General features: G+C 45.4%; 1 protein-coding gene across 6 annotated transcripts in view; it reads right to left on the bottom strand.

Moving 5' to 3' along the window:
- Positions 1-14,001, bottom strand: part of LOC144719915 (dual specificity calcium/calmodulin-dependent 3',5'-cyclic nucleotide phosphodiesterase 1A-like) — a 201,167-nt gene that overhangs the window by 25,586 nt on the left and 161,580 nt on the right. For all 6 annotated transcript variants that reach the window (XM_078596249.1, XM_078596268.1, XM_078596258.1 and 3 more), the window contains one exon: positions 13,545-13,685. In XM_078596249.1, coding sequence (XP_078452375.1) covers positions 13,545-13,685 — 141 coding nt within the window. The remainder of the gene's footprint in view (positions 1-13,544; positions 13,686-14,001) is intronic.

Below are 14,001 nucleotides of genomic sequence, written 5' to 3' on the forward strand. Positions count from 1 at the left end.
GATTATCTGAACCGGATCCTGGGCCTCACCTAAGTTGACTCAGCCTCAAACGAGTACCTGGTGTGTAAACATCACCACTGCGGAGACAGAGATGGTCGGGCGTGCTGCTGGCCACCCACCCCCTCGTGTACCGCGCAGGGCTTCATAGGTGTTCGCTAACAGCATCCTCCCCCCAATACTCTGTGTGATGTGTGTGCGTTTGCTCGTTATTGAATGCTCCCGAATGTGTTTTGTCTCAATGAGAAGCCCTCTCGGCCTACGATTCATTGCACTGCCTGAACCCCATTGAACTGGCAGGCGAATCTCACCGCTGTCAAAGCAAACAGACGCTTAGAAATAAATCAATCGCTGTCCTGCATTTGTTTTTATTTATCATATAGGTACAGTCTGAAGTGTGAGGAGAGATTGTCATTCTGATAAAAAATAATGTACCGTTATAAATGTCATCAATGTTCTCAAACATAATAGGCACTTGCTCATTATACAGGAGTGTAATTTATGAAGTGAAAACTTGTCAGCGTGTTCACATTCTTAATGTTCCAAAGTCAATGCATGTTGACAACCGCCAATGACAGATGTGTGGTAATCAGTGATGTAGGACTGCGTTTTCTTGAGACAATCCTGCAATCAGGGTGTACAGGGCACACCAAGTTTAAAAAAACACAATGCTGCAGATTAGATAATTCCCTTGCAGTCCGGTTATATGATTTGGGGAGTCACATTTAACCTTCAAAGAAGAAGAAAAAGACATTATCACCGAGAGGAAGTTTAAAAGGCACAAATCAATCTTTGCAAGCTAACTTTTTACGCTGCCTTCAATAACCAGGCCACCTCAACTGAGTGAAGCAACCAAAACTCACGCCGCTATTAATTCCTCGGAGACGAGTGCAATCGTCAAGCTCAGGTAGGCACTGCGATGCCAACACGTGACAGAGCGCTGAACGTACTATGGAGGAGGCTATCGAAGAGTCTCACTCCGATGATGGAATTTCCAAGTGGTAGAAAAAAACCTGGCTTGCCACACCCACGAGAGAAGAGAGTAAGCAAAGAGTTGGAGCAGGATGGAGCAGGTTAGAGTGCACTTGTTACATTTAATTTGATAGCTAAAAGCAAAAATAACAAAGTGAAGACAGTTTTCAACTGGTGCATGTTTGCCTGCTATGACTCGGAGGCTGGACATGTGGACACTGACAAAGAGAACGTAACAAAACAACGAGATTACACAAAGAAGCACGGAGAGAGGCATGCTGGGAAATAAGCAGAGAGACAAAAAGAGAAACACGTGGATCAGAGAACACAAGTTCTAGACATCGTCGTATTCACTGTTAAAATATATAAGTTGTCTTGGATAGGAGGCGTCACTGAGCAGGATGATAGCCAATGGTTAAGACCATCATCAAAGATGGAGTGACTAATTCATGTGCAGGAGCAAGATGGATGATGGCACCACAAGACTGTAATGGATTCTAGATTTGAAGCTTTCGTGACTGCAAGGAATCATATTCTTAGGTTTTTTCGGTAAAGTCACGTAGGTAAAACATCAAAATTAATGAAAATAAAATAAAATAAAACAAAAATCACGACGTTTCGGAGGCAACACAAGTCTCCGTCATCAGGTGGGACCGTCACAGCCAGATTAGCTGCATCAAGTGAGGCAATGATTCAAGATGTAATCCCTTATAAGCAAGTTGAAGGGGGGAGGAGAGGGGGGGAGCTCATCAGAATGTGGTAGCCAATGAATGGAACGTATCGGGAGGGAGGGGGGGTGGGAGGGGGGGGCCAAAAAAATGGACGACGGCTTGGACGCGGTTGCTGCACACGCCAACACAATGGACAGAGAGGGGGAGGGGAGGTCTGATACACATGATAGAACAAAGGAACGAAAATGCCCATGTTTATACCAATGCTGGCTGAACAATGAAGAGAGTACTGTTAAAAAATAACTGGGGATGTTAACACTCGGTAAAGTAAAGTAAAATAGTGCCTGTCAGATAAGATGGTCCAAAAAAGTGTAATTAAGTCTTTTTTGCGTGGTTGATAACATCTTTCCAATGATTACTAAGTTTGTACCCATCATCACGGTTGAAATTATGTCTGTGTTTGTATATTTGTATGGCTTCGTATACAAACCTTTGATGGTAGCCGGGAGGTTTGCAGAGAACCTTGGTCTCGGAAAAGACAATTTCATGAGAGCCCACCGAGTTGTAGCAATGATCGGCAACGGCAGAAGAATCAGTTCTGCCGTGTTTCAGATCTGACTTGTGCTCGCGGACACGATCAGAAATATGACGTTTCGTTTCTCCAATGTAGCAATCACCACAAATGCAACTCAATTTGTAGACTCCAGGATACTGTAAGTCAGGAACGACATCCTTCACAGATGGAAACAGATCACGGATTTTATGCACTGTACTGAATCGGACTTGGATCTTATGTTTGTTTATAATTTTGGAGATCTTTTTGGTCACGCCTGCTATGTATGGTAACGTGATGGTTTTGGTCTGAGTTTCATGTGGCTGTTTCTGTGTAGTGGGAGAGACAGCTTGGCGGATAGTACGGTCAGAGTATCCGTTCATCCTGAGGGCCCCGATGTACATGTCTTAATTCACCGGTCAGGTGGTGTTTGTCAGAAATGCCATGGGCTCTGTGGTATAGCGTTTTGATGAGAGAATTCTTTTGAGATGGGTGGTGGTGGGAATCCGGTTTCAAGTAGGAATCTGTGTGGGTGGCTTTCCTGTAGACAGAATGTCCCAAGGATCCGTCAGGCCTCCTCTCAAACAGAATATCCAAGAATTGTAGTTTACCGTCTTTCTCCACTTCCATGGTGAATCTGATGGATGGGTGTCTAGAATTGATGTGGTCCAGGAAGTGGTTCAATGCTGAGAGGCCATGTGGCCAGATGACGAAAGTGTCATCCACATACCTCTTCCACAGGGAAGGACGCAGGGTGGATGTCTGGATGGCGTCTGATGCCGAGATAACAAGGTAATACCCATCGCTTTCACACTCACATCCGCTGCTGTATCCTCACCGAACTCCAAACAGATCTTATTTAAAGCTAGCCTATCACTAATCTCGGAGAGAATAAGGTTACTCCGATCTGAACTCGATAATTTAGACAAGACTCTCTTACAAACACATTTAATGTTAACACAAAAAATGTCACCTTCTGATTGGAACCACGTTGATAACATGACTTCTGCTTCTGCTGACTCAATGTCAGCCAAATGCAAAGCTAACCTGATTTCTAAATTCAACCTCCTATCTAAGAAGAAACCAGAGCCACACATCGCAAAGCTGGATGTTAACAAGACCGTGATTAATCAGAGTAACATCCCAATTTCTGACACTCTAAAAACGGTACTGGCCAAAGGACTAAATTTCGCCGTCACCCCTAAATATATACCAGTAGAGGATATGATTTCTCAGATTGATGTAGCCCTCAGAGGCATAGGACACATCCATGCGGATGTAGCAAGAGCTGAAATAGCTACTATTCTTAAGAATGCTAAGAAACCCACTAGTAACATCAGCAAAAACGAACGCTCTGAACTCGCGGACCTAAAAAAGAGAGATGATATAGTAATCCTCTCGGCAGACAAGGGCAATGCCACGGTCATCATGGATAAAGATTCATACAACAACAAAATCCTGGACCTTCTTAATGATGGGAGTTACTCCAAAATTAAAAACGATCCCACTAAAAGCCTAACGACGAAAACCAACAGTATCATCACGAGTTCGACTTCCCTAATCGAACCAAGCAAACGTCCCTCTCTTAAACCATCGGCGGCAAGACCTCCCAGACTCTATGGTCTTCCCAAAATCCATGAGAAAGGCACCCCGCTACGACCCATTGTGTCGACGATAAACTCTCCTACGTACAAACTAGCCCGTTTTCTATCAGATACTCTGCTCCCTTTCACAGGCAAGACCTCTTCGGCAGTACTCAACTCAACCCAATTAGTCTCTATGGTTAAGGACATGGTACTATCTCCTGATGACATCCTCGTCAGCTTTGATGTAGTATCTTTGTTTACCAAAGTCCCAGTACCGGACACCCTAACAATAATTGAGGACTTAGTCCAACATGGATTGAATTCTGATGCACCTGCGCTGGTTAGGCATTGCCTCACCAACACCTATTTTACCTGGAATGGCACCTTCTACAAACAGAATGAGGGTACCCCTATGGGCTCCCCTTTGTCACCAGTTATAGCCAACATGTTCATGGAAAAGTTTGAATCAGACGCCATCCAGACATCCACCCTGCGTCCTTCCCTGTGGAAGAGGTATGTGGATGACACTTTCGTCATCTGGCCACATGGCCTCTCAGCATTGAACCACTTCCTGGACCACATCAATTCTAGACACCCATCCATCAGATTCACCATGGAAGTGGAGAAAGACGGTAAACTACCATTCTTGGATATTCTGTTTGAGAGGAGGCCTGACGGATCCTTGGGACATTCTGTCTACAGGAAAGCCACCCACACAGATTCCTACTTGAAACCAGATTCCCACCACCACCCATCTCAAAAGAATTCTCTCATCAAAACGCTATACCACAGAGCCCATGGCATTTCTGACAAACACCACCTGGCCGGAGAATAAAGACATGTACATCGGGCCCTCAGGATGAACGGACACTCTGACCGTACTATCCGCCAAGCTGTCTCTCCCACCACACAGAAACAGCCACATGAAACTCCGACCAAAACCATCACGTTACCATACATAGCAGGCGTGACCAAAAAGATCTCCAAAATTCTAAACAAACATAAGATCCAAGTCCGATTCAGTACAGTGCATAAAATCCGTGATCTGATTCCATCTGTGAAGGATGTCGTTCCTGACTTACAGTATCCTGGAGTCTACAAATTGAGTTGCATTTGTGGTGATTGCTACATTGGAGAAACGAAACGTCATGTTTCTGATCGTGTCCGCGAGCACAAGTCAGATCTGAAACACGGCAGAACTGATTCTTCTGCCGTTGCCGATCATTGCTACAACTCGGTGGGCTCTCATGAAATTGTCTTTTCCGAGACCAAGGTTCTCTGCAAACCTCCCGGCTACCATCAAAGGTTTGTACACGAAGCCATACAAATATACAAACACAGACATAATTTCAACCGTGATGATGGGTACAAACTTAGTAATCATTGGAAAGATGTTATCAACCACGCAAAAAAGACTTAATTACACTTTTTTGGACCATCTTATCTGACAGGCACTATTTTACTTTACTTTACCGAGTGTTAACATCCCCAGTTATTTTTTAACAGTACTCTCTTCATTGTTCAGCCAGCATTGGTATAAACATGGGCATTTTCGTTCCTTTGTTCTATCATGTGTATCAGACCTCCCCTCCCCCTCTCTGTCCATTGTGTTGGCGTGTGCAGCAACCGCGTCCAAGCCGTCGTCCATTTTTTTGGCCCCCCCCCTCCCGCCCCCCCTCCCTCCCGATACGTTCCATTCATTGGCTACCACATTCTGATGAGCTCCCCCCCCCTCTCCTCCCCCCTTCAACTTGCTTATAAGGGATTACATCTTGAATCATTGCCTCACTTGATGCAGCTAATCTGGCTGTGACGGTCCCACCTGATGACGGAGACTTGTGTTGCCTCCGAAACGTCGTGATTTTTGTTTTATTTTATTTTCATTAATTTTGATGTTTTACCTACGTGACTTTACCGAAAAAAACTAAGAATACTGTAATGGATGACAACAGTATGGGGGAGGCCATCATCCAGCAGTTGAATAATCATGACAATTAATAACTAAGATTAGTCGTGCAATTTATTTATACAAGAAAGCATCAAGATGGTAGGGCATTGGGATGTTTGGCCAATTCCTTTTTAATCCGAGCAGCCGGAGAAAACCAACCACGAATATTAGGGGACAACATTCAGGTCGTGTAAAGTGTGGTTGTGTTCACCGTCCATCTTATTCGGAAGCCACTGGAGCTATGCACTTTTAAATACAAATGTAAAACTTACTTATTTAGAAATGTTATTTTGTGTTTAAGATGTCATGGTGGCGAGGTGTTAACTACCTCGCCTGGTATGCAGGAGGTACAGGGATCAATCCCGACCCTGACGTTTGTATATTTGGAGTTTGCACGTTCTCCCTGTGGTTCGCGTGGATTTTTCTCCGGGCCCTCCAGTTTTCTCCTCCACGTTTATAAACACGCATTTAGAATACGTCTGCGATAAATTTCCACGGGATACGCCACTTCGTTGAGCTATCATTGGTAGCCAGGTCGCGTCTGAAAAAGAGCTACACGGCTCAGTGGGCTTTACCTGGTACAATAAAAATTGTTTCGTTTAAATAGTTTACAGTTTAATGTTGTCCTTCCCCACACCTCCGATTTAGCACGGTTGGCTACGTACGGCGCGAACGAAGTTCAACGTACATACATAGTTGGGTCGTAGCCCAGCAGCAGCTTTGCCCCATATAGCGCGCTCCCGCAAGTCACACAGTGTACACACTCGAGCTGTTCTGCTCTGCTGCCACTGCGTCTCCGTGGGTTTCGTTGTCAACTCAACTCCTGGCCAATTTCGCTTCACCAGTTGGCTTGACATCCCACATCAGGAATTTGGTCGAGTAGGAATAACTCATCAAACGTGTCAAGCAAAAAAAAAATGTCTCGACCTGCGGGATTATCAAATGTAATTTAACACAGATTTTCATCAGCGAAGTGGGCTGAATCATCTGACTCGGATGTATATCTGGCAGAGATATGCTCACCTCCAGTGTAACTCAAGTAACTTCACCAAAAATATAGACATTCCAGTTTTTATTATTTGTTTCTTTCGGTTAAGTCACGTCTAAAGATAAAATAAAAAATTAAATTAAATAATAGAATACCGACGTTTCGATTGCAACACAAGCAATCATCATCAGGTATAATGAAATAGCGACATAAAATCTAACCAGAAAACTATAGACAGACATATTAGCAGACAGATATCACCAAGATACATAAAGAGAGCAACACAGGTAACAGAGAGAGGTGGTCGTCTCTGTGGGGTGGCCTTAAATAGACAGAGGTGATATCTGTCTGCTGCATGATGATGCTGCATGATGCTGCATGATGCTGCATGATGCTGCATGATTCTGCATGATGATGCTGCATGATGCTGCATGATGCTGCATGATGATGCTGCATGATGCTGCATGATGCTGCATGATGCTGCATGATGATGCTGCATGATGCTGCATGATGCTGCATGATGCTGCATGATGCTGCATGATGCTGCATGATGCTGCATGATGCTGCATGATGCTGCATACCTGATGATGATTGCTTGTGTTGCAATCGAAACGTCGGTATTCTATTATTTAATTTAATTTATTATTTTATCTTTAGACGTGACTTAACCGAAAGAAACAAATAATAATTCCTGCAGTCACGAATGTTCAAAAAATTAAGATTGAACCACTTCTACGGGGAAGTTTTAAACTTATCTTCTTTTTTCTCTCTCTCTGACTACTTGCACTCTCTGCCTGTGTCCTCTCTTTGGAATGTTCACACTTAAATTCTAACTTAGCAATCTTTGAAATATGTAATCAACCAGGCTATGCGTTAATTGTGTGTTGACCGACCCTCTGTGTTGTATTACATTACATTTCGATATTTTACTAGGTTATTTAATTTTAGTGTGTCCTTCTCCTGATTTTCAGGCTTGCTTGCCGTGTCATCGCACTTGCAGCACCACGTTTTGTTGTCCACTCATTGATATGCTAATTTTTTCTCTAACCCCCCTCCCTCTCTCTGCGTCCTCCCTCCTCTGTCTATATAAGGCCACCCCACAGAGACGACCACTTCTCTCTGTTACCTGTGTTGCTCTCTCTATGTATCTTGGTGATATCTGTCTGCTAATATGTCTGTCTATAGTTTTCTGGTTAGATTTTATGTCGCTATTTCATTATACCTGATGATGATTGCTTGTGTTGCAATCGAAACGTCGTATTCTATTATTTAATTTAATTTATTATTTTATCTTTAGACGTGACTTAACCGAAAGAAACAAATAATAATTCCTGCAGTCACGAAAGTTCTAAAATTAAGATTGAACCACTTCTACGGGGAAGTTTTAAACTTATCTTCTTTTTTCTCTCTCTCTCTGACTACTTGTTCTCTCTGCCTGTGTCCTCTCTTTGGAATGTTCACACTTAACTTCTAACTTAGCAATCTTTGAAATACGTAATCAACCAGGCTATGCGTTAATTGTGTGTTGACCGACCCTCTGTGTTGTATTACATTACATTTCGATATTTTACTAGGTTATCTTTAGACGTGACTTAACTGAAAGAAACAAATAATAATTCCTGCAGTCACGAAAGTTCAAAAAATTAAGATTCCAGTTTTTGTGTTGATCACTGACAGTCGTCCTTCAGCTCGAGTTCAGGTCAACTCACAGGTCAACTCAGCGCCAATCGAATTGGGTCGCAGGCCGGCTTACATAGCTGACAAAATATACAAGCGACACACAATGTTCCAGAAGGCTGTGGTGCCAATGGGTTTGTGTAATTGTTTTTACGCGTGGAGACATGTACTTGAAGGAGACATTGATTACATATCTATTTGTTACTTTATATTCTCCACAATGACGCTACTCATCATTTTTCATTGTATGGCTGAGATTACTTAAATGTTAAATTAATTCTCAAAATATCTTACTTATTTAAAACTGCAAAGCAATTTCACCACTACTTTCGTCATGCCAATTAAATTACATTTTAATTTTGTATTTTCTAGCTGTGCCTTCAAACATTAAATTAATAATTTACAGGTTTTGTCAATCCATTGCCGGATAAAGGTCTGTCTCCATGTCACGTGGGTTATGAGGGTTTCCCGACCATACTTCACCCCACTGGCCAGTGCAGGTTGGTGAAAGGATGCCATGGCTGGGAATTAAACTCAGGTCACCGGATTTATAGCAGAGTGCTGCTAACCTCTGCGGCACTTCTACGCCACAGCTCTACCTATACCACTTGCTTTATTCACCATCTTATTCCTCCTTTTTCGTACGGCTCATGTAACTGCAGAGCAACAAGAACAACTTCACATTCAGGTGGTCAAGCCAGACAACGGCGTCAGGAGACAGTGGAGTAGTGTATCTCTTCGATGTCTCCTTCATATTTGTGGATCGGGCATTGCGTCATTATATATTGCACGGTCTGTTCTGGATGACCACAGTCGCACATTGGACAGTTGAAAATTTTCCATTTTTGCATCAGGTATCCTCACCTACTGCCATGGTTTGTGCGGATGCAGTTTATGGCGATGGACTATGGCCCTAGCTAATAACCAATTGTAAGGGTAAGCTGTTCTTGGGTAACACAGTTTGTTAGCGTCCACGCTGCTATCGTTTCAAATCGAACCAAAGAGACCTCCAGGGAAAAGGACCCAATGAGAAACAATTTCAGAAATCCATTCCAAATTGCGGTGAAACGATGTTAATGTCCATGCCACAATTTTCTCCCCCCTTGTTGAATTGCGATGGATTCTCCGTAGCGACGCGCACTCAGGTGCAATTTAAATGTTGTACAAATTCATCACGAGTACCGTTATTATTTAATACGCAAGCCGGAGCCTCCCGGTTCTCCACCCTCCCCTTTAAACTCAAAGGCCTTTTCGCCCCACAGGACAACGTTAGCCCAGAGCTTTAGGAAAATGTCAAGCTGAAGGCCCTCGAACGTGCACGGCATTGCGCGCGCGTTCTGTAGCGTCTCGCGGGAGGTGTCCCGCATGGAACCATCAATGGAAAATATTTCTTCACCCCCTCGCATCGAGGAGGCTTCCGGCGTTCACGACGTCGCTCCCCGCTCACGAGACGTGGCAACGCTTTACACCTGCCTCCCCCACCCCCCCCCCAACCAAGACCCTCGCACGGGTCGATGAATACTCATGATTTTGGGGGTCATGACTGTATACATTTTTTTATCGGTTTGCCGTGCTTGTGTAGTCTCGTTCGTCCTGTCTCTATCTCTTCCCTTTATTCCGCGTCACTTGGTTCCGTTAACCTGAAGGTTACATTGCATTTAACGTTTTGCAAGTTGCAAAATTAGACGCTTGCTTTAAAATAGAATTTCTTTAGAGAGTTAACTGCCAGGTGTTTATCTGGAATGCATATACAGTAAAGATAACAACATGTTTCTTTGAGTGAGAATAATATATCATTATGGTTATTTACAGGACTGTCATCGATGTGTACTATTATATGCAATTAATCGTTTACAAAGAAGAGACAGGCCATGTTTTAGTTGCTTCTCCTGGGCTACCGTGCAAATTGCTTCATGGGTATTTCAGTTGTTCAACCACGGAGTGGTTACAAGCCAGCCCAGGTACTGCTTTGAGATGTCAACTTCTTCCTTTGTCTGCAATGCTTCAAATCCTTCAAACTATCCCACAGATTAAATTGTTCTCAGGAAACAGGGTATGCCGATTCTACGGTTCCCAATCCCCTACAGTCTAACACATTCCTGCAGAGGGAGCTGGTAGGAACGTTGGGTTGCTCGGTCAATGGCCAGGGTCAACAGCGGCGTGGTGTATTCCGCAAATATGCCCGACTGTGAGGGCGGGCACAAGCCGGCGTGAGTAGGTTAAACGTTTAGTTTTATAAGGGCACCACGGGGTGACCAGCCCCTCCCCACCCAGCCCCACCCCTCCCACCCCCCACCCAGCCCCACCCTCCCCACCCAGCCCCTCCCCACCCAGCCCCTCCCCACCTTCCCCACCCAGCCCCTCCCCACCCTCCCCTCCCCACCAAGCCCCACCCTCCCACCCAGCCCCCCCCTCCCCACCCAGCCCCTCCCTGCACGATGGACACAATAATCCCCTGTGGGCTGGTGTAACCAGGAGGTTCCTATCAGTATGATTTCACATCTACCGGTCTACGGAAGTGTGCGAAGCCTTAACGTGGAAAGAATAAGCCATGCGCAGTCTTAGTTGTAGTGCCAGAGGGTGGACTGGCAAGATCGTAATTGGTTGATGTATCGCAATGTTAAATGCAATGATTAATGGGCCATGCTTCTCAATCTGGTACGCGAGCAGCGCCACTGAAATGTGACTTGTTTATTGTGGTGCAAGATAATTAGTAATCAGGGGCCACTGTTGTCTCGTGAGCAGGCAAGCTGAGTTATTGATTCGGGCCGCTTGCTAGTGGTGAAATAAGTCAGTGTAACTCATGGGCGTGTTAATGGGCCCACCATAACGACGTGTGTGAGAAGGTAGATTGCGAGGGGTTGGGATTAGGGACAAAATTAATGCTACTGATTAGCTGCAACACTGTTTGTCCGAGTAGATATTTTTTAACGCGACAGAGACTCAATGCCCTCTGTGATATGACGATAGTGTGGACCTTCTTTAGGTCGACTCAAACTGCCTGGTGTAGTTTGTGTCAGCCCATCATCTCTTCAGGCACGTTTAAATAAGTACTACTTTATAGGATGCCAACCAGTGGTTAGCCTACGAATATATTGGCCGTGGCCACAGGCATGTGTAATTTCCTCCACGCTGTTCAGGGCCATCAGTGTGACAACATGAACGATGTAAATCCAAAAGCGTTTCGGTCGCGATTGGCGTTGGCCCCTCACACCTTCTCATGTGCCGTGCTGATCTTAACCCTTTCCCATTCAGAGACATCTGCAAGTTGCAGGGGGTGGGGTGTCCCGTTCACCGCTGAATCTCGGAACGTGCAAGCGGTCCAGCGTTAATTGTATTTAGAGAGGCATAGCGCAGTTGTTTTTAAAGACATTGTTCTTACTGCAGAGAACCGTAACGACAAGACCACTACATCATAGCTGGCGCCAAATTGTGCCGCGCCCTCCTGCAGGGCCTCGTGGGAGCCTCGGTACCAATAAAGTTACTTTATTTGAGTAAGAACTGATGATGTACCCGTACGTCATTGGAACAGAAAAGGGTTAACAGAAGCTTGGTAACAAAACTAACACCTTTTTTACAAGGAGTCATGTTTGCATAGACCACAATACCTGCAGTCATAATGCAAACAAAAAACATAACTCCGAAAATGTATGCACTGTCCTTGAAGTTGATTGTTCCACACCCGAGACCAGATGAGACCAGATGACGCCTTTTGGCGTCATCTGGTCCAACCCATATGAGACTAGGCTCTAAGGAAAGCTGTCTCGGGTGTGGACCAATCAATTTCAAGGACAGTGCATACATTATCAGAGTTGTGTTTTTTGTTTGCATTATGACTGCAGGTATTGTGGTCTATGTAAACATGACTCATTGTAAAAAAGATGTCAGTTTTGTTGTCAGATAGAAGGGTGAAAAACCAATTATCATATTTTTTACTGGCAAATGAGGTTCCAATGGAGGAGCTTGGTAAATAACCGACAAACGAGCACGGGGGGGGGAGGGAGTGACTGTGGAGGCCACAGTGCCCTCTCTTACACAACCCAGGTGCCAACACACACACTGGCTGTCAGCACTTGCCTTGAGCCTGGAGGAATAATGCAATGGGGGCACAGAATCAAAAGTGAGCTCATGTTCTTTTTCATCCAGTGTTTTGGTGAGCCCATCCCAATTTATTCACTGCCAAGAGAGAAAGAAAATCACCGAGGTCGATTTCCTTCCACCGTTTCATTAAGATGAGACTCTGGCCCGTGATTCTATGTGCACGTGTGTGTGTACATTTTCTTGTGTGTGCCTGTGTACAGTGGTGGTAGTGCTTAGCTGCACTGCACTGCCAACATGGTCAGCAGAGCTTGAATTCCAGCCATGGTTTTATGGAAGTGGCACATTTTATCATAACATATTTTTGGCCTCCCCTAAGGCTGACTCTTGAATGAGTACCGAGTGCAATGTTGTAAACATTCGCAATTGGAACACAACCAAGGACACACCCATCCGCTTATATGCCACAATTGCTGTAATAGGTGCTCGCTAGTAGCACTTACATTAACAGTCCATTTTATTATATGGAGAAGGGAGAGTGCGAGGGATACTTGTTTTGGGCACTTGCTCATAGCAAAGCAATGGCACAGGCAACGCAAGCAGCAACGCAGGCGTGCACGCGTTTGGCCCAGTAATCCTGCATGCCCGCCCGAAATCGCTCCAATTGTCAGCTCGTACGTGCGCTTGTTCGCACAACTTCACTCACAGATGCTCGCTCACAGATGTTCGCTCATGCCTGAATGTCGACGAGCGCCCGAATGTGTGCGTGTGTGCGCATGTTGGGGCTGGGTGGAGTGGTAGTTTAGCGGTTAGCACGCAGCGCTCCAAACTCGGCGACCTCAGTTCAATTCCCACTCACGGCCAACATCAGTGAGGCATATCTGAACTGGTCCTGGGCCTTCTCTAGGTCGACTCAGCCTCAAATAAGTACCTGGTGTGGTGTGTAAGCTTCGTCACTGGGGAGACAAAATGCGGCCAGGCGTGTTGCTGGTCACCCACCCCCTCGTGTACCATTCCGGCCGTCACAGGTGCTCGCTAACAGCACTTGCCCCAACAGTTAATTAAGACGACACGGGGGATCTTTGTCTTTGTTTGTGTCAGAGGCTGCACGCACCATGAGGCCCGAATGCAGGAGCAGGTAGTGCACGGTCTGGGTGACGTCGGCGGCATGCGCCAGGTTGTGGTACGGGTTCTTGTGCTTGCTGTAGCCCGCCTCCAGCGCCTCCACGAACGACACCAGCGCCGCGACGGGAATCTGCACGGGTTAAGCGCATGCCAGTACGACGCGCCGGTCATCCGGATCATCCAGAACGACACCCCCCCCCCCCCCGATGCGGCATCGTTACGTAACAACGCGTGTCGGAGTGGGAGTGGAGTGGGACACAATACCTCTGATTAGCACGGATGTCGAGAAGCCCCCCTTGACCACCTGGCTACATACGGTGCGAATTAAATTCAATATACATACATACACTGGTTAGTACACTGCAGTGAAATCCCAGTGACCTTGGTCTAATTCCCAGCCATGGATGACACCAGTGGCAAGTACTTCCGCTATTTGTATCTGATGT

This window comes from Lampetra planeri, chromosome 1 (assembly GCF_965212315.1).
Source record: "Lampetra planeri chromosome 1, kcLamPlan1.2.h2, whole genome shotgun sequence".
Lineage (NCBI taxonomy): Eukaryota > Metazoa > Chordata > Hyperoartia > Petromyzontiformes > Petromyzontidae > Lampetra > Lampetra planeri.